At 33.4% G+C, this 27,676-nt stretch overlaps 2 protein-coding genes across 5 annotated transcripts in view; both read right to left on the bottom strand.

The window, feature by feature from the left end:
• Window positions 1-360: 360 nt before the first annotated feature.
• Window positions 361-3,858, bottom strand: LOC110991911 (MD-2-related lipid-recognition protein). Its single transcript, XM_022257498.2, has 4 exons — window positions 3,693-3,858; window positions 1,818-1,925; window positions 687-859; window positions 361-471 (listed from the first exon to the last, which is right to left on the bottom strand). The coding sequence occupies exons 1-4, from the start codon at window positions 3,769-3,771 to the stop codon at window positions 379-381; spliced, it is 453 nt and encodes a 150-aa protein (XP_022113190.1). The 5' UTR covers window positions 3,772-3,858; the 3' UTR covers window positions 361-378.
• A 767-nt stretch (window positions 3,859-4,625) lies between these two features.
• LOC110991930 overlaps window positions 4,626-27,676 on the bottom strand; it is a 36,365-nt gene continuing 13,314 nt past the window's right edge. For 3 of the 4 annotated variants that reach the window (XM_022257521.2, XM_022257522.2, XM_022257526.2), the window contains 13 exons: window positions 22,623-22,738; window positions 19,249-19,389; window positions 12,051-12,514; window positions 11,256-11,559; window positions 10,249-10,864; window positions 9,912-10,094; window positions 9,188-9,350; window positions 8,645-8,778; window positions 8,085-8,304; window positions 7,859-7,976; window positions 7,363-7,517; window positions 6,372-6,516; window positions 4,626-6,027 (listed from right to left, as the gene is read on the bottom strand). In XM_022257521.2, the coding sequence (XP_022113213.2) occupies window positions 5,833-6,027; window positions 6,372-6,516; window positions 7,363-7,517; window positions 7,859-7,976; window positions 8,085-8,304; window positions 8,645-8,778; window positions 9,188-9,350; window positions 9,912-10,094; window positions 10,249-10,864; window positions 11,256-11,559; window positions 12,051-12,514; window positions 19,249-19,389; window positions 22,623-22,738 (2,954 nt within the window). In that variant the 3' untranslated portion in view covers window positions 4,626-5,832. The remainder of the gene's footprint in view (window positions 6,028-6,371; window positions 6,517-7,362; window positions 7,518-7,858; window positions 7,977-8,084; window positions 8,305-8,644; window positions 8,779-9,187; window positions 9,351-9,911; window positions 10,095-10,248; window positions 10,865-11,255; window positions 11,560-12,050; window positions 12,515-19,248; window positions 19,390-22,622; window positions 22,739-27,676) is intronic. The other variant, XM_022257523.2, reaches the window with a different exon arrangement.

The raw sequence follows: 27,676 nt of genomic DNA, 5'->3' as shown, positions 1-27,676 counted from the left end.
GTAATAATTTGATAAATAAAACTTCTATTGAAATATTATTTAAATTAAAATATTTTAAACCTAAATTAAAATAATTGAATTATTATAATGTATGATTTAGTTTCCGCTGCCTGGAGTTGTTAACGTGTTAATTCATATTTTTAAAAATCGTCAGTCATTCACCAATATCTCTCTCTCTTTATGCAAACTAAAAAAAAACTTTACATCCGAGGCTCGAACACATAGGTGTGAGATATGTTATTATTTAGTTTATTTATTGTGTAAAATAAGCAATAATCAAAATAGAAAAGTTTCTTGAGATGATAGCTAGCTTAATCTGTCATCTTAATACTATAACCAAAACAAATTTACAAAACACAGTTAACAAAATATTTAAGTTTATTTCCTTCTCAGTTCAATGTTTGTCTTGAAGCAGCAATTCTTGGACGCGTCATTTTCATCCCAAAGCTTCAGTTTGAAAAGGTACTGGCCCTATAAATACAAAAAGCAAATTGAAAATATCTAAAAATTTTCCACGCTTATGTATTTAATATTATTTACCCAAAACATTGTCGCCAATAGTAGAACATAACTATATAAAGGCACAAAGTGACCATATTCATAGTAACGTATGTGAGAAATCTAATTATAAGTGCAAACTTTAAGAGAAAAAGGAGCTTAGCAATCCTTTGGCAATAAATACTTACGCTAGGCAATTTCTTTGAAAGTCGCAGGCTGTAGTCAAATGTCTGTAGTTTGTTTGCGACGACAGGACAGGCCGTGTATTGGCAAGCATCGGCTTTGTACATATCAGGGAAGGGTATATCTTCAGTGTCCTTTGCCCAGAAGAAACCAGCCTTCATCTTGTCAGCTGAGAAATCTGAAAATAAAAACAAATAATTCAGAGTTGTGTTACTTTATGTGACTTTATTCGAATAAATTAATTCTATTTTTAAAATAATTTGTACCGAGATGTATAAAGCCTGCATTTTTTTAAACGCAAATACGTGGGTAATAACCAATTTGCAATATACTTTCAGGCGCTATATTATATATTTGCGTAAGGTTCAACAGTTCTTAAACGTTTTCGTACAATCTAAGTTTAGGCCTTCCTATTTCATATTTTGCAACTTCAATAAAAAACGTGTGTCTACTTATGTACATGCGTTAGAACTTCTTTAGCGTTACAAATTTTATATTTTGCTTAATTCTACGTTTGTACAAAAAACGACACTAACAATAGAAAAAACTAAAATGCTAACTAAACTATAGCTAACTTCCGGGTGTTGGTTTTTCAAACCGTTTGCGCGCGCAAAAGTTTTCTCTCATCATTTTTCTCTATCGCATCGGCAGAAGTATAATTTCAAAAAAATCAATTCAATAAGGATGGTGAATTTTTGAAGGTCCACTTCCGAACACCCAAGATAAGACTAGCCTAACCTGTATAGTCTTGTATACTCGTGTCTATTGATATAGGAGAACGCCTTACAATTTCATAAAAACAGACAAAAACTTCTCGTATCATTCTTTTTTTTATAGAACAGGTGGCAAATGGGTAGGAGGCTCATCTGATGTTAAGTGATACTGCCTCCCATGGACACTCCGGTCCACAAAGTTTGCGCGGCAAACAATGTTTTGAAAAACGTTTTGTTGTGGAACGGCGGACGACGAGGTGATACGTCCGATGATGAAACTCAGCTGTAGTTATTAATCCGAACTTCTCTGAACATGGTAAATGTGGTAGAAGATGCCGAGTGACCCCACATCTCTACGCAACCCTAATGGATCAAGCCGCTCGGAGAGGGATTGGACGTCGATTTTAATGATTTTAAACTTACCAGGCTTAAAGTCGTACGATAAGGAGTATGTGTTCCCTTTCTTCAACTTGCACTGGTCAGGGTGGGTGCAAGGATGTATCCGCACCTCTGAGATGGAGCATGGTGGTGCTTTAATAAAAAAATAAGATTAACATTACATACAATATTCTTCTTTCTTTTCGTACTAAGTTTGTGTAATCTTACTACTTACTACGCGTAAACTCTACTTATTTATGATAATGATGTATAGTGAAACAGGATCTGTGTTTGCCCTATGCCCCATTATAGAGAACTCATCAATTGCTAATTATTCTAATTAATTTAGCTAATTGTTGTTTTCATTTAAGTTCAGATGTACTCGTGAATTGAAAGATAATAATGTTTACTCAAGTGTGAAATATAACAAAGTCGTTAACCTAATGTAATTATGAGTATTTAAAGCTAAAACATTTAATAAGGCATCACTAATATTAAAAAACGACTTTTGTCTAACTGAACTTTGAGCATAGTAGCTTTTGGGTCTTCGTATATGATACGTATCATGACAGGTTTTAACTTTAATCCGTTAAAAAAGTGTTTTCTTTAAATGTGTAAAAGCTATGTTAATAAAAGACAATTATAAATAATACAAATAAGTCAAGTAATGTATCAGGAACGTTCCATTACATTACATTATTATTTAATACTGGACTTTCAGAATATGTCTACTTCCGTCTACGAGTCTATTTATATATTTGGATTGGGAAAATACCCAAGAACTACCAGCAGACGGTGTTTTTTACAAAGAAATAACTGGCAAAATCCTAATATATCATGAAACTACTTTAATAAACATTACATTCTTTGAAATTTATAGAATTGGTTGTCTTAAGCTTAAAAATAAAGTGTTAATTATAATACAATATTTACATACTAGATATAATTCATAGAAAAATAGTAGTACATAATTATATAGAAAAATGAACTGTAATATTCTATATATTACAGTTCATTCTTAACAATTGCAACCAAGCGACCCTGTAATGTGAGGCGTGGATTTTATGTATTAAATGTAATCCTGTCAATTAAATCACTGCATGTTGATACATTACCAACAAGGACCAATAGCGTTATCAAAGAGCATTGGCATAAATAAAATGTATATGAGAGAAGTTTTTGTTTTATGTTTCCAGTTTAGTGCGATAAAAACCCATGATAATGGGTCAGTACCATGCAGTGACCCGTTATCGCCTTTATTAATAGTAATAATATCCGAATTATTCGAGATAAAAGTAAATTATTCTTTTTAGGATCAGGACATCACATATTTGGAAGAAATGGGTAAACTATTACGTATTACGAACATATTAGTATTAAAGAAGTAAAAAAAAATTAATAAAATAAAATACGTTTGTTTTGGAACATAAGATCATCAAGGTATCACTTATTTCACGTCAATTAATTCGAGCCTGTTGGCATCCCTACTCATCGGCAAAGAAAACAGAGGGTGTAGACCGAGAGAAAAAGCCGGCGTAAAAAACTCTCGGTACTCTTTTAAAAAAGCAAATTATCAAACAACACTTATTCTAATACATACAAATTTAGCAAATTGATTAGATTAAATCGGTAGAACGCTACACACTTTTATTATAATCAAATTAATAATACAAAAACTGTATCCGAGTATCCAGTAAATTAAAAAAAAATAGTTTTATGAATCTTTAAACGGTTATTTAAATATTAAATAAATCATTAAAATCCTGATGAACGTATCAAAATTAAATATAATTTATATCGTATCTCAGTTACGGATCAAGAAAAAATATTCTTAGCACAGTAATAGCTGAGACGAGAGGTCAATAACTTTTCTCTGGACATACAACTAAATGTGTTATAAAATATTTAAAGAATACTTACATCCATCACACGGTATGAACGTAGCCGATTCGGCAGCAATTACTCCGAAGAATACGGAAATTAAAAGAAATTTAAACATTTTGATGCGACCAACCGTGCTCTCCAAATGATGAGATATTTATGACCGAGCATCGAGCGACATCCGACCTTTGCGCCGAAGATAATAGACAGAATTGTTTTTAATTGAGAATGTTTTTGTTACAATACCCTACAGTGGTAAAGTATAAAAATATATGAGGTTATCGTGGCATGTGATTCCTACTGTCTGTTTAGTTTTATCAATAGTTACTTATAAAATGTAAAAGAATAAATTATATACATTAACGTCTCAACAAAATGACAAAAAGTAAAACCCTAACCTAAATTTAAATAGTAGTTTGCCTGCAACACATTTGACGATTTGTTTATTAAATTATATAAAATGCAATAAAATTATACCTTTATTAAATTACGAACTATACTTGACTTTCTTTCCTTTGCGACTGAGGCGACAAACTAGCTGCTGTGGTCTGTGGCAGAAGGATCAATTGCTTCAATCGCTGTGGAACATTCTGCTCATCAGCATAATGCTGAGACAGGGCCAATTACAGCCACAGCACACACTAATTACACATTTGAAACGAGCCACATAGGAAGAAGAAAATTTTCTTAATTTTTTTTTATTTTATTATTTTTGATATCTCATTTTTGTTCTTTGATTCTTGTTATTTTGTGTGGTAATGTGTGTGGTTTGTTTGTAATGTTATGTCTGTCAAATACTATTTAAGTAAATGTAACATAGTTGAAATTACCCAGTTATCAAGAGTACGGATAAGTACAGCTATAGACCGAACGCAATTTAGACTCATTGTGGACGCCCTCTACCCCATCTAGGGGTTATGGGACATTAAGTCAAGTAAATAAAGAGTACGGATGAAATTAAAAGAACTAGGGTACCGTATAAAATATTTATTTACTAATTTACAAAAGAAAATATATAAAACTTACAATCTAAATTATACTAATGATTATTTTATTCGTTGTGATTCGTTGCTTCCCATTAATTATATACATCTATGTACATTTATGCCGAAGATTCTTTGGCATAATATTTTGCATGTCCAAAACGTATGTTCCAAAATTTATAAAGGCGATTATAATATAAATATCAATGTAGCAGCGACGTTTCAGTGAAATATGTGTAAAAAAAATAGTTTCTTTTATGGAGGCAAACAGCCTGTTGGCTCACCTGATGTTAAGTGATACAGCCGCTCATGGATACTCACTTTGCAAGAAGGCTCGTAAGTAAGAATTGGTACGCTGTTTTCTTGAAGAACCCGTTTAAAGTTCTTCACAATTCCTCCTTAAATCCTTTTTAAATATATTCACGAAAAGTTTTAGCTCACCATAAGCCTTATCTTAAAACAATAGAATCTCAAGAAAATAATATATAAGTATACATTAAGACTTCGTCATTAAATTCGAGAATCACCTTACAGATTTTTTAAAATTACGAGTTAAGAAAATCAAAATTCTAGCCTCTATATTCTCCCATTTCTTGTTGAGTATTAAAAAGGCAAAATTTATAAACAAAACAATAACACTAAACTATGAACACTTTGATAAGATATTTTTTAAAGGTGAAATATTGAGGTCACTTAACACTGCAAATATAATTTCCGTCGATTAATAATATGCTAATAATGACAGTATTGTAAAAAGGCTGTATCAATGCTGTGGCAAAAACACATTACAACAGTTTTTTGAGTTTTTTTTAAATTCCTCCATCCTGACAAAATTTTAATACATTTAAAAGATTGACTAACTATAATAATAATAAAAAAAAACACAAATATGTGGTCCTTAATCACGCCTTATAGTTTTTTAGAACGATCACTGTCGTCTTTATGATTCCGAAATAAAAACAATTTATTATGAAAAATGTGTCACGACAATTTTATTAAGTTTATTAAAATATGATATATTTTAACTATTATTTTTAAAAAATGTTGCAGTTTTTTTTTAACATAATACAATAACAACATACATTTACAAATCAAATGTAATCAGAATTTTGTGCCGTACAAATAAAAAAATACACTGCACATATAAGATACTAGAGTTTAGTTTAGAGTTATTTAAATTGATATTGATTGATTTCTTAAACTATAGCAAGTGTGGTAGTAGTTGTATTTGGATCATCTCTTGGGAAGTGTAAATCGTGATGAATACCGGCTTCCTTCAAGATTCTCATTCGAGGCCCTAAAGGTACACCCAGAGCTCTCAACTTATCTTCTCCTACATAAGGTAGTTCAGCGGCACCGACTTTCTCCTTCTCTAACATTGCAGCATATTTCTGAAATAACAGATGTCTGTTAGTACAGTGGCTAAACTCGCTGACTGCTGCTGCTGACATCTAGTTAAGGTTTAGTTATTATTTAGGCAATTAGGAAGGCAAGATACCTGCTTCTCTGTACTCAAAAGGGAATACAATCGAAGTAGGTATTATGATGCTATGTTATAAATGTTTAAAAATAGTGAATTTCCTTTTTTTTTAACCAATTTATCAAATTGATTCATTTTTTTTCATATTATTGATAGGAGACTGTTGAGCTATATTTTGAATAACCAAATGTTGTATTTTGTTTCTACACCTCCATAAATTATATATTAGTAGAAAACAGAAAACAACAAAATTACCTCGTAACCAAGTTTCTTGAGGAACAGTCTCATGAGTGGTGGCTCGTCTCCGAAGAACTTGGTGAGTCTCTTGACGCGGTCGGGGTTGCTGAACGAGAATGGGTCTAGGTGCCGAGAGTGACCTGATCTTATGTATTGTTGCGATCTGTTAAATAAGAATATGTATAACATACTAAAATAAACACAATCAATATTATTTCAAAATAAAAAAGGCTAGCCGCTACAGTTAAAAAGAGGCCAGAAAACCGGCGTTGATAAGCGAAGCGGCCAGCGATTAAGTAACCAAACTACGACAATAGCAAGTCAGATTCCCAGTGCTTCACAAACGGTTTTTAATGTTATCCTGAATTTCATGGAAGAAATGTGATATCATTAGAAATATAGGGCTCAAACAAATAAGCTCCTTTATATCTGGCGATTACGTTTAGATATTACGGAGGAACAACGTGTATAAAACGATTATGTAGCATGGCAGTGGACGTTAAGGTTATGAATATAACTTCCAAAAAAGCAAAGGGATATGCCTCCTTTACTTAAACGGTATAAGAATCGCCGTATAAAAAGTTATTTTCGTCGAAAGTATCGCGTGCAGTCATATAATTCCAGGCATTTATCCTTAAGGATACCACCTTCATAAGGTTTATGACAAAATTACAACAGCTAAATATACAGAGTAATTTATAATTGAAATACATTTACAGCCCTACATATAAGCCCGCGTTTGTCATGACAAATGATGACATGACTAAAAAAGACCCTTACTTGGAATGACCCAGTAGGAAGAAGAAAGAGAGGACGCCAACCAAAACCTGGGAATGAATAGAAGGGATAGCGGGAAACGATTAAAAAATTGTGTTGAGGACGAGAGACTAGTGGAAGAATTTGGAGGAGGCCATAACTACGTTCGAGGTTGGGACTAATGTTTAACATGGACTTAATGTAATCCTGATTGTGTAGTCGAAAAAGGCTATTTTAAGATTAAGCAACTCACTTGTACATATGCCTAAGCGCAGCAATCTCAGCTCGGATGTTATCCATCTCCTGCATGACAAGGTGTTGTGTCCGCATTTCACTAGACAAGTGGGCAACTGAGCGAGCCAAAGTCACAACATGCGACTCCAACCGTTGGAAACGTTTATTTATGCCCTGAAATGTGGAATACTTTGTAAGAATACTTGGTCGTTTTGAATATCGTGAAAATATGTAACATTAATTAGCATTCTAACTATATATATAAAAGTAATAAGTTTTAAATAAAATAAATAAAATCATTTATGTCAGACCAATTCATAAGTCCATATGTTGTTAGTATAGTAAAACTTATAACTATGTTAGTTTGTTTTATTTGCTCTTCAAAATATTGAATTTTACGGGTTTACAAGGTGCAGGTATTGATCATCTCTGTGAGAAGCTGGTGCGAAAGAAGTCCATTCGTGTACAGCCGGGAATCGAACCTGCAACTTTAGGCATGAGAGTCATAAACAAACCTTCAAATCATTTTTCTTCCGATGGTCGGAGGATCGTCTCTTGTCTCTTTGCGGCCGGCTGCTTACGGAGCTCGAAGGCAGAGAAGACATGCTTCCGTAACGACGCTTCGATGATAATCTGGAATTGATATCAACATTTTCCGTTAAAACTCACAGTAAATATAAAAATTTCACTAAGTATGCGTTCTACATTAAAATTATATCATAGAAAGATGCTGATATCTACCTAGCTTCCCAAGTTGGCTGTTTAGCTAAACTAGCTGGTTTCCTAACCCCTAGAAGTTGCAACACCTCAGCGTACATGTTCTCTAAGCCTCGAAGTTGCCGACGGATTGCGCGGGCGTCGCCTGTCGATGCGTCACTGTCAGTTCGACCGTCAAGAAGAGAGGATAGATCCAGGCTGCGGGTAGTAGTGGACGTCATGTCTGTTGTGTCTAGGCCAAATACTGAAATTAATTATTGGTTATGTTATTATATTCAACCCTGTTTTAATAAAAAAATCTTAAAATTTTATTTTTAGTCGCGTGAAACGCTTCATTAATTCACGGAAATGTAGTCTGGTAATATGGTAATATAAAGTGGTGGTGGTGGTAATATTAAAGCATGGCTATATCAAAGAACAGAAATTACAGAAGGAATAAGAAAAACCCACCATTAATCATAATTCTAATATAGTTATACTAAGATTTTGAAAATCGATCATTTTATAAGATTTGATGATTTTTATCTAATCAGCAAATCAATTTCCCTTGTGAAAGAACTGGTGAGGTGATCGGGTATACATACAGTGTCTTTTATAATGATGGTCTCGTTTTGAGGAGTGTTTCTTATGTGAGTGAGAATGTCCATGCCAGCGAGGAGACTCTCTTCCATCACGACGCCTCCTTTCTTCTGGGTATTCTGATGAGCGTCCTGGCAAACTGAAATAGAGTGAATGTCTCCGTCAATTTCTTTATGATCATCTGATTTTTATTGATATCTCTGAGTAATTACTGAAATTATTTTTTATTTGTTTAAATATTTAAGCAGAAATTTTATTAATTTATTTCCAAACGCAGGGGAAACTATCCTATGGAACACACAAAAAAGGCAGTCATCGCAGCCTATAGAACACTAATTTTATTGGGTGTGTTGGTGGCCTTTGAGGACACCCTTTATTTAAACATTGAGAGTGACTCCACAGCTCGCTAGTCGCAAAAGAAACTATTAGCAAAGAGTGACACTAAAGTTTTTCATAACAAGCCGTTTAAAGTGGTTATATGATTGCTTGACTTATTAAAGACTATATTTTCCAGTAATTAAAGTAAATGTAAGTTAAGGTTTTCATACCTATTCCTTTTATGCATGTCAGAAGATGGTGACAGTGGCGGCAGGGGTGGTGTAATTGAACTGTCTGAACTATCCGAGCTATCGAGCCTCATATTTGACAATTTAGGTTCCAAAATCTGACGTAACTCACACTCCACCAGATCAGCCCACTCGTTTTCGCCAGCTGAAAACGTGAAATATATTATTAATTTCATTCATTCAAGTCATATTAACTAACCCTTTGAAAATTTCACTATCTTTACTTTACAAAATAAGTAGTTTAAAAATAATAATTAAAACTCGTATAATTCCTTCAATGAGCTGTGTTGGCCTATTGGCTTCAGCGTGCAACTCTCATCCCTAAGGTCGTAACCGAACCCCGGCTGTGCACTAATGGACTTTCTATATGCGCATTTAACACTTGCTCGTACAGTGAAGGAAAAAATCGTGAGGAAACATATCTTAGACCCAAGAAGTCGAAGGCGTGTGTAAGGCACCGGAGGCTGATCACCTACTTGCCTACTAGATTTAAAAATGGTCATGAAACAGATTCAGAAACTTGGGCCAGACCTAAAGAGGTTGTAGCGCCACTGATGATTTATTTTTTAATTTCTTCAACAGAAGTAAAATATACAAGATTTCTTTCTTGTAATTTTAGCTTTCTTCCGTACCATTGACCCCTTCTCGGGTAAATTCACATATTAAATTTAAAAAAATATATATAAATAAATAAATATTTACTAACCGGGTTGAGGGTTCTGCTGGCTGGTTCCAGGCTGCGGCTGCTGTCTCAGTTCTCTGGTCCCCGCGGCATCTGAGTCTGCTGAAGTGTCGTGCAAGCTGGCATCAGCGCGTCGACCACTTGAATAGGCCACACTGCCTCTACCGGAGTCCACGTTCGATGATTGGCCTCCATTTTTATCATAATCTGTAACGTTGAAAACCTTTTCTTAATATGGAAGACAACAATAATTGTTCTTTATTCTTTTTACTTATACTTTTAAGGGGACTAACTTTTTTTATTTGTACACATTAAGCAAATATTTGAGAGTATATTTTGCGATAGTTATTTTACAACTTACCTGAGCTAGCTGCTGAACCACCAGTACCTTTTTTTCCATGTGCTTTTAAGTCTTCTATTCTGCTTGGTGTTTGCCTGGACGATGAAGGCTGCGGATTATATCCTTCACCTTTGTTGGTTGTATAAACACTGTCTGCGGATTTTTGACTAGCACTTTCATCATTCCTTTCAGCATCTACTGGATTGGGAGTGCTTTCTTTTTGCCTCTGGTTAATAGAATCCGGTGTCCGACGAGATTCTCTAAGGCTGTCTGGCGTTCTTCTGTATTCCTCTGGAATTTGTCTGGAATCTACCGATCGTCCACTGGTACGAATGCGTTCAAAACTCGACCTGCCTTGGGCCGCTAATTTCATTCTGAAGCCACCGTCGTCTGATTCTCTTTCATCGTTGCTCCTAGGTGGACCATTTTCATTAGGCGTTCCGTCTAAAAGATTTCCGTGTGAATTTCTTCTAGAACGATCGTACACTTGCGGTTTTGGTTCAGGTCTTTGGGGTTCGTCGAGTAAATGTGGGTGTGAAGTGGAACGTCGTCCGTCAATCAGTCTTCGATGTTGAACAATCTCACGCTCCAGCTGTTGCGGACTTCTTAAATCGAGTCGTGAGTTTGTGTTATCATACTGGAAACGTACAATCATTATGAATATTACAACTCTCTTCATTTAGCAAACCTCTGACAATATTGGTATATTACATATTTACATTATTAATATTATTATTGTACGTTATTAATCAGAGAAAAAAAACATAAATTAATAGAGAGTTTTAATTACATTAAGATTTAAATACAGCATATAATTACCTTCTTTAGACGCTCAAAGTAATTTATTTAATTATACAATTCGTGGGAAAAATTAATATTTGAGAATGCAACATTGTGAACAGTGATAATATCGGTCTAGAATCTCTAAATTAACCCTTTTCTTTATGCTTTCTGTGAGATTTTTAGTGACATAAATTATCGGTAGCTTAAATAATTTTTATCATTTTGGTATAATAAAAAAAAATCACCTGTGGCTGTGGTCCACTTTTAAGGGATGTAAAATTCGCCATAGATCTTACATCAAGATCCCTCTGATACAGAGCGCTTCTTCTGCCGGGAGGTCCATATTGTTGGTATAACGCATCAGCGCCCAATGCTTGTGGTCGGTGAGCGAGCATCTCCTGTGATCTTCCGTGCTGATTTAACATCTCCTGTGACCTTGCCTGTTGATTCAACATCTCCTGTGACCTTGCCTGTTGATTTAGCATCTCTTGGGACCTCGCTTGCTGGTTCATCATTTGTTGTTGTACCATTTGCTGTTGCATTAATTGTCTGTGGAATAGTCTATTGTCAATGCCGTAAACAATTAAGTTCGAATTCAGGTTAACTACACCGACGGTATTGAACCGTTATTATACGTGTTATTTAACATACTTTTACTACTTCGAAACATAAGTGCAATCTGAGGTTTTTATTTTAAAAGTATAGTTTTCATTATAATCATTTGGAATACAATATTAATAAGAAGAGCAGTATTGGCCTAGTGGCTTCAGCATGCGACTGTTATCTCTGAGGTCATAGGTTCGATCCCCGGCCGTGCATCAATTTATTTTCTATATGCGCATTAAACATTCGCTCGAACGGTGAAGATAAACATCGTGAGGAAACCCGCTTGGCGCAGACCCTAAAACGTATGTAAGGCACAGGAGGCAGATCACCTACATGGCTATTAAATTGACATATGATCATGAAACATGAACTAAAAAGTGGCGTGTAGTTGTATTTTATTTATAGCATTAATACATATTGATAAGTTATCTCACCTATGTGGCGATGGACTTGAATACACCATATTATTAGTCATCCCATGGTTATACTGCAAGTCGGGTCTTTGCATTGGTCTTCCGTATATTCCTTCCTTCCTAACACCCTCCCTCGGCGTAGCCGGTTCCGGTTCACGTCTTCTTTCTTCATTATTATTATTAAGGCTTTCATCCTTATCTGCTTCAGTATTTTCCTTGCCCTTAAACTTACTTGAGATCATGTCTTTCAGAGTGTGGTACGTTTTGGTGACAGATTTTGTACTCTTCGGGGCGTCTCTGGTGCTGTCTTTAGTTGTTTCTACGACTGTGACCATGTGTGAGTTGTTTGGTGTGTTTTTGGCAGGTATAGGCGGTTTGGGTGAATCGTAGTTTTGTGCGCTGCGATTTAAGTTCTGACCTTGATGGTGTGTGTAGCCGTACTGATCGTGATACTGTCTGAAGTCTCCCGATGTTCCGGCTTGATTCTACAATTTCAATTAGGTTTAAACATTCATATTGCAATCATTTCTTTGGTTTTTCTAAATCATGTTACCATTATTTTCATTATATTACGAGTATAACTGTAATTTATTGAGACAATGGGGACTAACCGCATTTGCTAATGGAATTATAAAAACGGATAATTATAAATTATGCGTACATTGACATCTAACTTAGACAACTTATTAAAGCTATTAAAAGCGATGATGAACCTTATCTATTGGCAAAGGATAATAGTTGACAATAGGGTTTAAGTTAGTCCTTATTCCTAATTGAAATAAATAAGGCAAATTCACTTATAAATTGTGTGGTAGCTAATATAATAGCCTGAAAAAATGCAATGGTCCCTAAATTATATTGGTTCGAGACCCACAACACCCGGCCTCATCCGACAGCTGATTCCACTGAGTGGATATTTTGTTTCTACACACGCATAGAATACATATGCATCTTATTGTTCGTTTAGAACAACAAAAATTAAGATAATGAATAATAGAAAATCTCAGCTTTGTTGTGCAACCCATGTTAATGTCCCTTATTGTGTGTGATGGGAATCAAACCCCGTACTATAATTATACCAGGTGAAAGACACGTTAATCAGACAATGTATTATTGTGGGAAACTTAAAACAAAGCTGTTGTATGAAGTAAGACTTTGTTTCAAGCTACGTGGCTTACTTATAGCAAAAGCTTTAAAGCTTTCTAAGTTATACTAAATTTTATTTTAATACTCAAATTACTTCAATAATTTACGAACTTGAGCTTTCGTCATATTAATTTTTAAACTAATAAGTGTATGCCAAAATTTTTAACAAAAATAAGAAATCGGATTAATAATAACAAAACTTGTACAATCAGTTTAAAATATAATTCTAAAAATACATACATTTTCCAGCGCAAACTCAACCATTTTAAAAACAAAGAACTATGAAAATTATTTCACAAGTCACACTTCAGCACTTTTTAATTAATTTAACTAAGACGGTAATTAAACTGAGACATCACGACATTTCTTATTATCACTGATTATTATTAGACACTGACATGCACACCCTTCGATGGCATCGGAAAAACAATGCAAACAAAACAAAGGAGCTTAAAATTCATACGATAAGTCGTGATTATTAAATATTTCCGAGAAATTGTATCGGCGGACGGCCGGATGCGGCCGCGCACGAGTCGAGTCACCTCACTAGTGCTTTGTGTGCTGCTTTGTTACGGTGAATATGCTTTTTAATTTAAACACGCCCCAAGCGACTATAATCTCTTTGTCTCAAAGTTTTATAGATATTTTTGCAAATGAATTAGCTCATCATTGTAGGTTGTTATCTATTTTATTTATATAACGGGGGTAAACTAGCAGAAGGCTCATCTGATGTTCAGTAATACAGCCGCCCATAGATATTCACATTGTCAGAGGCGTCATTGGCGACACACATGCGGCTCCCATTGCCGGCCTTTTTAGAATTGATAAGCTCTTTTCTTGAAGAATACTTATTCGAATCAGTTAGGGAATATTTCAGTGGGCACCTCCACATAGGAAGTGCGTTAAATTGTCTTAAAACGCTCAGTTGTAGAACGACGAACGTTGAGTGTAATTTAGTATTGAAATTCGTAACTTTAGCTTCGCTTGGTCTAATACTGTTACTACGTAATATTTGGAACAGAATTATACAAAAAACGTCGTGTATATTTTTTAATTCTATAAAGGAAGGCGGAAGAAAGTCTTGAAGTATTTTAAGCTCCAAAATAATGACATCAATCACAATCATGCACGAAAATTTATGATTCGATACGACACAGATTCGATTTAAGCTTTCACATCTATTAATATCATTTTTACTAATACGTTCGTACTTTAGTTTAATACTCTTTTATGTAAGTGAAAATTTTGCTTTTCGAAGCAGGTGTGCAAAGCATGCAATCCCCACGAAGGCCTTAAAACGTATCAAATGACGATCAGCTGTTCACTTTCGAATTTAGTTGTAATAATATTCTATCGAAATGAAACCTAAGGCATTCATTTTGTGAATTATTTTTTAAATAATATAGTTCAAAGTTAAATGTTAGTAGATTGTATCTTGCCAGAAGTCATTAGAAGCAAGGATAATCTTCTCCCACGAAGCAAAGCAATATAAACACAATAAACTGGACATAATGAACGAGTGTGTATTTTTAGGTATAACGATAGATAAATTTTGTAATTGGAAATCACATATTGAAAAATTACAGAACAAAATAGACCGTTTTGTTTTTGTGTTAAAACGACTAAGGGAAACTGTTAACCATGCTGCGGTATTAGCTGCTTATCATGCATATGTCGCAGGCATTTTGTATGATTCCGCCGTTTACATACGGCGTCGGCAGTTTATAAACGCTCGCTGTTATTTAAAATGCCAAAGGCAATATGACAACTCGTTCAATTGTTGTAATTTCAACGTTGGTTGTAGTTTTAGGGTGACCATGAAGAAAACACAGTTGGGACAAATCAGACTTTATTTTAGCAATTAGTGCTTTTGTTTCTTACTTAGTTAAAATTAACAATCAGTGCTTTGGTTTCTTACTTAGTTAAAATATTTAAGTAACAATAACGACATTTATATTTTAAACAATAATTAAACTTCTTAGGATAATATGGCACTTTCAATGTATGTGTGTGTTATGTGTTATTTATGTTGTTTGTTGTTGTTGTGTATGTTATGTTGTGTGTTTGTTATTGTGTTAAGCCGTGACTCCTGCTCTCAAACAATATACAAAACATACCCCCGCGGGGTAGAGAGAGGAAGGGTTTCTCAAACATTTCCCTTCCCCTCTCTGACCCGCGGGGGTATGTTTTGTATATTGTTTGAAAGCAGGAGTCACGGCTTTATGTTGTGTTGTGTTTGTGTTGTTATGTTTGTTATTGTGTTTTTGTAAGTTGTTGTAATGTTATTCATTTCAAAATTACTAAATATTAATATTTAAAAAATATAGTATATTTTCCTTCACACTAATTTTAAATTAACCTAGTTATAATTTGCTTAGTTTGGTATTGTTGAAATCCGTATTTCAACGAAATTTATTAATATTTCCCAATACCTCTACACAGTCAAATACAAAAATATCCAGATGAAAACATATTCAGAAAAATATTATAAAAAGAAATCGAAAATTCGCCTGTAATTATTAGGCGGGTCTAAGTAATCAAATACAAAAATGTCCAAAGAAAAAGATATTTAGAAAAATATTATAAAAAGAAATCAAAAATTCGCCTGTAATTATTAGGCGGGTCTTAGTAATCAAATACAAAAAATATCCAAAGAAAAACATATTTAGAAAAATATTATAAAAAGAAATAAAAAATTCGCCTATTATTATTAGGCGGGTTTTAGTAATACAGAAATCAAGAATTATTTATTTGCGCATGTCAAACATTTTTTTGACCAGAAATATTGTGCAGGGGTCTTCCGAGAACCAGATTCTATGGACACCTTAGCATCTTTTAGGTGCCGGATAACCTCAAAAATCTTCTCATTTGTCCACGGCTTTTTTACTGCTCCCGCTTGAAGATCGTAATACTTTTTCAACTCACTATAATAAATGTCTTTAAAATCACAATTATTTTGTGAAAAGTCTTTTGAACACATAGTATTTGCACTGTTTTCAATCATTTTTTGTGACACAAAACCACTACTTGACGCCATTTTGTTTGTTTCGGTCAACAGCGACGCGCGTGGTAAAAAACAGAACTAAATACTTCAATTTGCCGCGGCATTATGTATATAGCGATTCAATCGACAATCAAATGTTTAGGCCTATTATATAATGACACGGCATTATACATTTTGCCTTCGGCATTTTAAATAACAGCGAGCGTTTATAAACTGCCGACGCCGTATGTAAACGGCGGAATCGTACAAAATGCCTGCGACACATATATTGCATCTATAATTAGATATGGAATTATAATTTGGGGAAATTCAGTCGAAGTGAATAGGGTATTTAAGGCCCAAAAAAAATGTATTAGAGCAATTTGTGGAGCAAATTGCATCGATAGTTGCGTGCCTCTATTTAAGAGACTCAAAGTGTTATCTCTTCCATGTATTTATATATTAGAAATGTCCCTGTTCGTACACAGAAATATACATATTTTTAAATCGAATGTAGTAAGTAGTAGACATGGGGAGAAATTGGCTGTGCCAAAAATAAATTTAGAATTATTTCGGAAAAACGCCTTCTGTATGGCAATTAAAATTTACAATAGATTACCGAAAGAACTTAAAGATCTTCCGACAAGAATCTTTAAAAAGCGACTTAGTGCATTACTTTTAGAAAAAACGTACTACTCAATAAACGATTATTTGTGTGAGACATGGTAATTTATATAAATTTAATTATGTATGATAATTGACTTAATTGATATGAATCTGACTAATAATGTAAAATCTAAACTAAGATAAATTTGCGCGCCACTGTGTGTGGCAGAATATGCGAACGACTGACAATTGTACCACCTTGACATTTTATACCATATTCGTGCAATAAATAAATTATTATTATTATTATTATTATTATAAAGTTTTGTCGTATTTTATTTTTTATTTATGAATAGTAATTATTTATGTAATTAAGAGCCTGATACCCGAAAAGTTCTCATACTTCTATAAACGCCTTTTTATAGATAATTTTGATTTAATGATATAAAAAAAAATTGTCTTCTGTTAACATAGTTTATTTTACATTTTGATGTATGTGAGCGTTTATTGTTGCGATCTTTATGGTATATCATAATGTTAGCGCCCTGATACTATCTAGGCTAGCCTAAGTAAAAAAATATTTTCCATAGTAGACAAGTATACTAAAATTTGAAACACAATTTAAATATTTTTGCACGCTATTCTTAATTGGCGGGTAAATTGTTCTATTTGCTGTCGTTAATGTCTATAAGAATCCCTCCACTCGTATGTAAGACGTGGAAGAATTGTCCAGTGTGTCTCGTACAAACACAAATTATCTGCGTAATTCCCCAATGTTTCGTTTTAAAACATAACACAAATTATGAAGATATTTCACATTTTCCACCTTACCTGATGTGTGGAAATATTTTGCGAAGCGGCAAGGACTTGACTGTATTTAGCAGAAAGAACAATTTAGTTATTCTTTAAAATGTTAAGTTGTCGTAAGTTTATTGTTTGATTTCAATTTTATTTTTATCTATTTCGGAGGTTCTTTCATATATTTTGTTTATCAATGTAATCTGTTTTTTATATTGCCTAAGTGTTTCTAATATGTAAAGATACCTATAGGATATCGTAAGATTACTTATAAATGAATAAACTTTGACAATACAAGTGTGGACGAACATACAATTCCTTAAGGATATAAATAATTGTCCTAAATAGCCCGCACGTGGATTAACTAAACCGTTTGTTTGTACGTGCGTCACTATAGTGCTCAGCGGTCGTGGATTGAATTTTCATAAGCTTTACGACGTGGTCATACTGCCTCATGGTCATTATTATGAGACGCCTCTATACTTGAGACACGCAAAATTCCCTGACTCCTCTATTAATATCATTAGTTTTTTGTACCAAGTGCAATAATATCCTCTAAGAATTATGGTAAAAGAAATAAAGGCTACTTTCTGATAAAATCTATTTGTCTTATCTGATTTTCTTTTTAGATTTTGTAATGCATTAATTATCGCTGAATAAAAGTGGTGTTTTTAATTTTAGGTTAATTTTATTGAAATAGACATACATACTTCTTATTCATATGTACCGTATTAAGACATTTGTTAAACGAAAATAGTGTATGCACTAATTTGTAATAATTCAAAATGCTTAAAAAACTCAACTGTAATCTAAAATCCAATTCAGTGCATAACTTAAACATATTTATATAGATCTTAAAAACCCTTTAACACCTAAATAACCTTATTATTAAACACATGCAAGGGCAAAGAACTACATAGTTATGCCCGGCCTGTCGTTACGCTCGTTAAGCAGGAAGGCACCGACGGACATAACGTATCACTGTCTTTGTACACAAATACCTGTGTACTACTAAGTTTCATAATACCTTAAAGGTACCATTGTTTTGTATACTTAAACCATCAATCATTTTTCGTAATTTAAAATCCATTCATTACCGCCTAGTAAATTATCTATGTTTATGAGTTAAGTATAATATTATTTGTTGAGTCCAAACAAAATCCAAAAAGTGAGTTCGCCTTAGCTTTGATATATATCCCAAGTGTTGGTCACAATTTATAGATTTTTATCTCAGACCATAGATGGCGCCACTAATTGAGAAATTTCAAACGGAAAGTTCAAAGGGTCGTTGCGTATGCCTACAGCTGGTCTAGATTCTGCTGACCCATTAGAAGCTCAAATGAAAATGTTTTACTATGTAGAGATGTATATTAGGCATCTTGAAGAAATACTATTTTACATACCGACAGCCTCTTCAAATTTTAATCCGTAATACAAACATTTTTTTTATGTTACAGGAGGCAGACGAGCAGGAGTTTCACTTGATGTTACATTGATGTGACATTACTTTAATATACATTTTTTTAATGTATGACGGATGGACACTACCCATGGACACTCTCATTGCGTTGCTGGCTTTTGAACTGATTTTATAATTGCTTTAAATACATGCAGTCCTAATAAATAATTGATTTGCAATTTCAACGATCTATGATAATGTATAGTCTTAAATTGTTCCTAGCATACCTCAGCATGCGTCCATGCAGATAGAGCCTTAGGTGGCGTATCAGGAGCGACAGCACCAAGTCTTCCACGCTTTCTGGCCTCTTGTAGAATTGGCACCTTCGAGTTTTTATCACCAGACGACAGAATCACTTCACGTTCTATCTGTAACAGATTTTATAACTTATTATATTACATAACCTGGGTTAGCTTATACAGAAATCCTGATTCTCAGTATGTTTAAATTAACTAGAAGTTGTGTGTAAAATTAAAATGGCCTTTAAGTGTACTATTGCGAAGCAGTTATAACTTGTATTACGAACAGCTGTGATAAAAAATTCTGATAAAGTAGTTTTGTATTTATTTTATGATAACACCTGTAATCATTTATTATTTAAGACGGGTTATTCCGTTTCCGGGGCAAACTGGATCAAATGATTTTAAGTCATACCGCCCGCCCGTCAAACGTGCGTTGCCGGCCTTTTAGGAATTGGCCCGCATTTATCTTGAAGGACCTAGTCGAATAATTTAATTGGAAATGCTTTGGAAATGCTTCGGCGGGCAGTTTGTTCCACATAGTGGTGTTTAAAATCACTCAGTTGATGAACCACGAAGGTCGAGATAATATGAGTGGAATTTCGTATTCTGCCAGAAGATTATGGTTTAGATGCCTTTTTATTATTATTTATGTATAATATAAAACTTTATATATAACATATATGCCTTATTTTTACTAGGCAAATACCTTGACTTAATGTTATCACTCGAAAAACGCACGCACATCACTATAAATCACTGTACATTTGTTTAGGGTCAATTACAGCAATTTCGTACCAGATTAAAATATACCATAAGATTATAATTTCTTTAACACGTCACTCTAAACCGATAAATGCCAACACAATGCCTACTTTCACTAGAAATCTACAGAATCATTACTTTACAAAAACGACTCGTGTGGAGAAACTTGCGTATATGAACATTGAACCCCAGCTTACATAAGCTCGTGTATATAATAAATAGCCAGGAAAGTTCAAAACTAAGAAAACTCGGGTCATTATTATTCATGTTTCGTCTTTGCCCCGAATTCTTGTAGTAATTTTTAAACTAATTATGTATATTGGTAAAAATGTGTAAAAAATCTGTATTCTCCTAGTGTAGTCGTAGTTTCAATCACCGGCTGTGCACCAATAGATTTTCTTTATAAGTGTTTAACATTCGGTCGAACGAAAAATTCATAAGGAAACCAGCTTGCCTAAGACCCAAAAAGTCGATGGTGTGGCTGATAACCTACTTTCCTATTAGATTAACAATTAATCATAAAACATTTGATTGGGATTTGGGATTTAAATGAAAAAGAAAATTAAAACAAATCTAAAAAGTTTGGTTCCTGTGGCAGTACTTTAAGCTGGGTTCGCTGTATTGCGAACCTTATTAGTTGACCGAGGAAAGCACCAGCTATGGTAACTATCTACCAGGCGCCATCTTAAATTCTTAATTAGCACCTGTGCACTTGAACCCCACGGTACCCACCCTAGGGTCTCTACTCCAATGGGAACAACATCCAACTTAGAGGAAAGACTTTTATATTTGAGTCGTTAATTATTTTGTAAACATAAATTTTATTTAAAAGAATCAAAATCATAAAGACATAATTTTTAATAATTTAATCACGTTCTGCGATTATGAGTAATATAGTGGAGAATGGGGACAATTTTTGCTAACAGTACAGAGACTGACAGTGATTGATGTTCGTAAATGTCCCTCGTTTGGAGAAATTTTCAAATCAGCTTAAAAATAAGAATTCGGTGTCAGTTGAGGTTTAGTTATACTTAAACCAGAATACTCTACTCCGTTCAAACTCAAAATAACTTTATTGAATGTCAATAGAAAAGATGTTAAATTGATTCTAAATTTACATTTATTTACTAACAGCTCGCAAATCAACTTCGTATAGGCAAAAAGTAGACATGTAATAAATATTATAAGCAAATACAACCTTAACATCCACATATAATTTAACTAAGTATTCAATGATAAAAATAAAAAACAGCCTGTTTTGAGTACTACGTAATCAGGATCACATTAAGTTCATGTCATTATGTTTAACAATACACGGCCCCTTGTCTTTATTTGTCTCTCATCCTCGCTATCTCTTTTATTCTAAATAATAAATATATAAATTAATTTTATAAGCTAGATCTGATATACTGTCTATCAACATTTCTTTTATCTCCTCATCATACGATAACTAACTAAATTGATGCGTACGTAGTCCTGAGCACTGAAATCCCCCAAGAACATATATTAATGTAATATTTTAGCTACAAATCTGTCAAATTTCAAGGCTATATTAATACGAATTAACAATAGTTATAAAACCCCTAAGACCTTGTAAAGAATCCTAGACGGCATTGACCTCATAGCATGCAGTCAGTCAAGCTTGTCCCCACTTCACTAATGACACCTGACGTACGGACCGATGCACATCATATAATGTAGGGATGTCTTAAGAGACAGGTAGGAATAACAACAAGTGGACGGAAATAATACTTAAGGGTCTTGGTTTGGTTGTCACAAAAGGATCATATGTTTAATTAGTGTACATTTTAAATATATTCCTTTCAAAACAATATAATAGAGCACTGAACAGGGTGCATTCTCAATGTCGCTCGAGAGTGCGTTGCCAGCCTTTAAGAATTGGAGATTTCTTGAAGTCGAATATGTTCGGAAATTCTTAGGCAGCTGGTTCCACACAATGGTGGAGCGCGGCAAAAACTGCCTTAAAAATCGCTCAGTTTTGTCTGTCGATGTAAGTATTAATCGATACAACTCCTCTGAATACTCTCCGTAGTAAATACGGTAAATACGGTAAAATAGTAGGAAAAACGAAAAACTGTGATATTATTTTTATTAAGTATTAGTTAATTTTATTTATACGAGGAATTCGAAGACATGCAAATTTCTAAGTATTCTATGGAGTCAGTTTGGTACGCACTGCCTTCTGATTCTTTAATCCAATGATGGAGGCACTGTGCGGGATTTGAGGCCCAGTTGTAAAAAAATTAAGCCATATAAAAATCAAGAAGTATTCTCCTCGATATGGCGATACTACTATAACGCGATTTCCGTCCCATCTATTACTCGGTATGCTATTTAAAACGAGGAGATTTCTCAAGTTATATTTATTAGTATGGAACCTGTAATAGTGTTTTAAATTAAATATTTACTAAATAACTTTTATAAACTTGAGTTCCTAGTTTTTAAATTGTTCAACGCGATCCGGGTCTGCCGCGTTATAGCAGCGATTTTAAACAAAAGAAACGAGATTATCATTTTAGTTTTTTACAGCTATTCGTTTATACTGAATATAAATAATGAATATAGTAGTTACTCACGGGAAACTTGGCCGAGTGTGTGTGTATGGCGGCTGGCAGGATCGGTGCAGGCGCACCCGGTAAGGCAGTTTCCGGGGCGGGCGGCATCCTATACGGCGGTACAGATTCTACTGTGCCTGAAATATAATAAATAGAAAATTAGTATTTGTTTATTTTATGAACATACGAAAGAGGAAAAACTGATCGTACAAATATAGTACAAGTATAACTTATAAAAATCACTGGAAAAAAATTTTTTCTTTCAAAAACAACAGTGGCGCTACAACCTTTTTTTGGTGTGTTTAGTGGCCATTTATTTTTCTTAACAGGCAAATAAGCGATCAGCCTTATGTGCCTGACATGCCGTCGATTTTTCGGTGTAAGGAATGTTTTCTCACCAAGTTTCGTGCAAGCGAGTATCACGCACATAGAAAGAATTATGATTACGGCCGTGATTCGAACACACGACCTCACGATTGATATTAATAACCTAATTTAACTTGTTACATAATGTTTTGCATAATATTTATGTCGGTAGCCGTTCATAAATCAAATATTATGATTCTGATAACCAATATTAAATTTAAAGTGATATAAAATGGTTATAATGACTTCCTGGGATAGTCCTAGTGTTTATTTTGTTATTGATGCCTTCAACAAATAATAATTTGACATACGGGTATGTGGTATATGTGGTAGCATTCAAGTGTATACGAATGTGTTTATCAAACCTTAGGTATTCGAACATTAATAAATCAATATTCGCAATTAACATAGCTAGTTAATAGCTTTGTACCAGAAAACTGGTATGTTAAAAGTCATGTCCCAGGCACAGAATGATCAACAATGGCAGCTATGAAATCTTCTATTAAGACCAGTACTACAAATACTACAGTACCATAACCAGGAATACAACACTAAAATAAATTAATAGATTCGTCACCTAAAACAAGAAAATATTATGTACTAAAAAATCCAACAGCCCGTGTTGAGATCTAAAGGCCCTTTAGGCCAACAGCGAGATTGCATAAAAAAATAAATTAAAAAAAAAACTAAAAAATCCTAAAGTGTCGGTTGCGTGATTTCCTCAAAATGTTCTCAAGTTGCCAATTAACTATTAACTATAAGGAAATTACGACACATTTACCAAATACACTTGGTAATTAATTTCCGAAATTGTAATTGGATATTAATCATAGAAAGACGAGTAGTTGATAACTAATTTCCTGAGAAAAAGGAAAGGAATATATATCAGTTTCATGATCATTTGTTAATCTATAAGTTTGTTACATTCCAGAAAATAATAATAATGTACACTGGATATGTAGCACTTTTAATTGTTGTTGAACATTGAATAAAATTTTTTGAAATTGAATGGATTTGTTAATCTCCTCTTCACAATTTTTTCCTTTACCGTTCGAGCAAATATTATGTGTATGAATTGAAAGAAATTCCGTTGGTGCATAACCTGGGATTGAACCTATGACCTCAGGGATGAGAGTCGCACAAAGAAGCCACTAGGCCAACACTGCTCATAATTAACTGTTGAAAGAATAATTAGTCATATTAATCATATGGAACGTTCTCATTTTATTCAAAAACTTAAAAATAATCTTATTGTTATATTAATATATATTATATTAATATATATTATATATAATATATGTCTCTAACTGACCACGGTTGCTCGGGAAAGGAAGAAAGGTCGAGGATCGACAGGTTTTAAGTATTTTCAATTCAAAAGCAATAAATTAATCAATAAAATAGAGGTTAACCACAATATAGCCTATAATTATTTTCATACATTTCCCACATTCACATTTTTTGCGTCAAGTTTTATAAAAATACCTATATGTTGACGTAATGTGATCATCAACTGTAACGAGCTTTCGTATTACATATTTTTTATTTAGATTAGAGAATTGTCACTGAATAAATTAAAAATTCTCGAGAAACGTAAATCAATCAATAAAGCCTTTTACAAATTTTACGATTATTTAAATGTTTTTATATGCTCCAATTCAAATAATTTGTAAGTTGTTGACTCACAACTTCGCGATTATAAAGAGTGGCGGAGAGTTTCTTGCCATTTCTTCTTGCCTACCCTTGACTTGCGAATCGGTAGTAAATGTTTTTGAATCAATTTAACATCTTTGCTGTTGACGTTCGAATAAGAGTACTTGGTTACCTATCTGAATTAAGTTATTTTGAGTTTGAGTAAGTTGCCTGATTACCTGTTAAGTAAGTGTGAATAAATAATAATAATTTACTATTATTATGAAATTTTATCAAGCAAGGTGTAATATTAAGATAGATTAATACTTAGTTATATACATTATGGTAAACTTCAAGATAAATTATTTGTCACGTTTAAGTATTCGTGCATTGAGATCGATATGAATAAACATATTTTGATAGGTGTTTGAATTTATAAATAGTAATTATAATAAATGATGTTGACGGAGGTATAACAAGTATTAGAAGTAGATAACATAAATAGTCGTCGGACTGTCTGTTACGCCAGTAAGACGGATAATTAAAATTTATAAAATATAATAATAATGATTATAAAAAAATTATAAATAGAAAAATTAAAATAGCTTTAAAACATTTGATCCTTGAGCAGCGTTACTTTAATTCTGACAGCATTTACTCGCTGCATTGCGATACTTATTCTTTGAGCGAACAAAGGACCAGCACTGGGATTATCGGTAGTGTCCTTTTAATCTTTAATTAGCACTTGAACCCAAGGACCAAGAGTCTCTACTCCAAAGGGAACGAAATCAATGTTGGAGGAAATAATACACACATTATCATTACTTAAAATTATAAATAATGTATATAGTGTGTTGGAAGTAAATACAAATAAATATATTGGACAGAGAATGTTAAAAACATTAGATGAAAGTATCTATCATGTTTCTGATGATAAATTGAACTTTCACTGATTAAAAGAAATGCAAATTTTCTCGTAAGACTATATAAAGCTTTCTAGTGACTATTACAGAATGTCCCGATCACAATACTAGGGTCTCCTTAAGTAGGGCTGTTGGAATCCGTAGTAACAAGAGGCGCTATAAAAAGTAATAAATCAAATTTTAAAAGTAATAATATTTGAGTTTGGATGTTTTATTTATCTGCCTACTAGCCTGTTTATTTAGTCACTTAAGATATCTCAACCAAGTCCTAACCAACCGCTGTCTTCGCCATATTTTGGAAATCTACTAGCCCGGGAAGATATCTAACTTTAAAAGCGATGCCGAGATACCCGGAATATCCAGATTATCAAGCGACGCAAGTGGAATGGATATACACTCCGATTCCAATTATATCAATAGGCGGGCGCTTGATCGGAACACGCAAGGAAAGTGGAAAAGTGGCCGTCCCAAGCAAGCGTCGTGCAGTTGCAGATGAGGTAAAGAGAGTAGGAAAGACTTGGAGCAAATCCGAGGGTCAAAGCCATGAGGTAAAGAGAGTAGGAGGACATTAAGTGAAGTCAGTGAAACAACATATTAATTCCGCGGAGTATTTACTCCAATTTCCATCAACTTCTGCATTTGAAACAAATGAATTGGACACTCCATTTTGATTTACTAGTAGGCATTTATATTTTTGTTAGTTTTAAATTCTACTAGCAACAAAAAAACCACCTAATTAGAGATGGTTTATGGATGTCAAACTGACCTCCTAAGCGTGGTTGCAGTATACTTGCTAGTCCACATTGTTACAGCTTTCACAGATCATTAAAGTTTTATCTCGTATCCTGCAATTAAACTGTTTGTGTTTTTATCATCATTCAATCTAGTTAAAGTTCTTAGTAAATTGATTTATTAGTCGTGTTACTGAACTGAAACATACTTGTTTCGACAAAAAATCGTAAAATTTCCAAGGTTGGTGTTAACTGTTTCAATACTGTTATTTTAATTTTATAAAAACGTTTTTTTTATGTTTCTTTACTTTAATGTTTTAATAATAGATAGATTACATAATTTTATGATTATATAGTATACTGGTCATTTATTTTATATTGCGTTTCTTTATTATTTTACCATTTCAAATGCTCTCTGTATAAAAATTAACATTATAAACTTCACTATCTTAAGAAAATATATTATCTTCTCATCAATTTGGTCGTAAAGTGGAAAATTATAGCTTTTTATCAATTATGGCGGGAAGCAAAAACTCTTCAAATTTTTACTTTTCTTAATATAACCACAGGACGCATTAGTACCGCTAAGACATACTACAGTAAAATGTATGAAATATTTCATAATATATTTAAATTATTCTATGGATTTGACAATAATTAAAATCATTTCTTTATCATTTACAAACTATGCTTACCGGTTAAGTAGCTATTAACATACAGATACGTGACTCTTTCGTTTATAAAGACTGAACAATTGACATAGATTCATGATGCTGTGTCATCGTGATAGACCTATTGTTTGCCAAGTCAGCGTGATGCCGTTATCTCGATATTCCATTCATATGGACTAAAATCGCTTAATTACACATTACTGTAAATATAAAGGCGGATGCTTAGATCCCTGGACAGATAAAGAAACGTCTGCATAATAAGACGGTTTCAGATAAACCCTGTTTTGACACTTTAGTACCAATAGAGGTTTTGTGGACTACATATCCAGAACTCCAAGAAATTTAGTAAAACTTATCGTATCTACTCTGCCAGGTGGCCTTTAATTTAACTTGATAGACCGATCAAGTTACATTTCATACGAGTCACCAGTCATCATCTCGGCCAGGCTTGCCGAAGGCAGTGCAGTGCCACTAACACGGGCTTCAGTTATTAAAAGCGCGACTGAAGAACTAAATTGTACCATGTAAATATGTTTAGCTGCATTTACATATCCTTAAGTAAAATATAAATAAGCGTTTAAAGTTTTAAAATTTATTACAGAAACATAGAACTCAAATGCAAATCGAAATGGCTGCCGTTTGATTTTGATTAATGACCAACACAGTTTTAACATAATATTAATATACTGCGTTTTCATAAAATTTTAGACGGTATTTTCGTTGAATAAATGATAACTATGACACTACGTAAAATG

Source organism: Pieris rapae, chromosome 19 (assembly GCF_905147795.1).
Source record: "Pieris rapae chromosome 19, ilPieRapa1.1, whole genome shotgun sequence".
Taxonomy (NCBI): domain Eukaryota; kingdom Metazoa; phylum Arthropoda; class Insecta; order Lepidoptera; family Pieridae; genus Pieris; species Pieris rapae.
The sequence above is the reverse complement of the archived record's forward strand: the minus strand, read 5'-3'. Positions and strand labels throughout refer to the sequence as shown.

Coding starts and splice junctions, on each gene's coding strand:
- LOC110991911 (XM_022257498.2), bottom strand. CDS start 3,771: ATGTTTAAATTTCTTTTAATTTCCGTATTCTTCGGAGTAATTGCTGCC. Junction 1,926..3,692: donor GTTCATACCGTGTGATGGAT/GTAAGTATTCTT, acceptor TTTTTATTAAAG/CACCACCATGCTCCATCTCA. Junction 860..1,817: donor ATCGTACGACTTTAAGCCTG/GTAAGTTTAAAA, acceptor TTTTATTTTCAG/ATTTCTCAGCTGACAAGATG.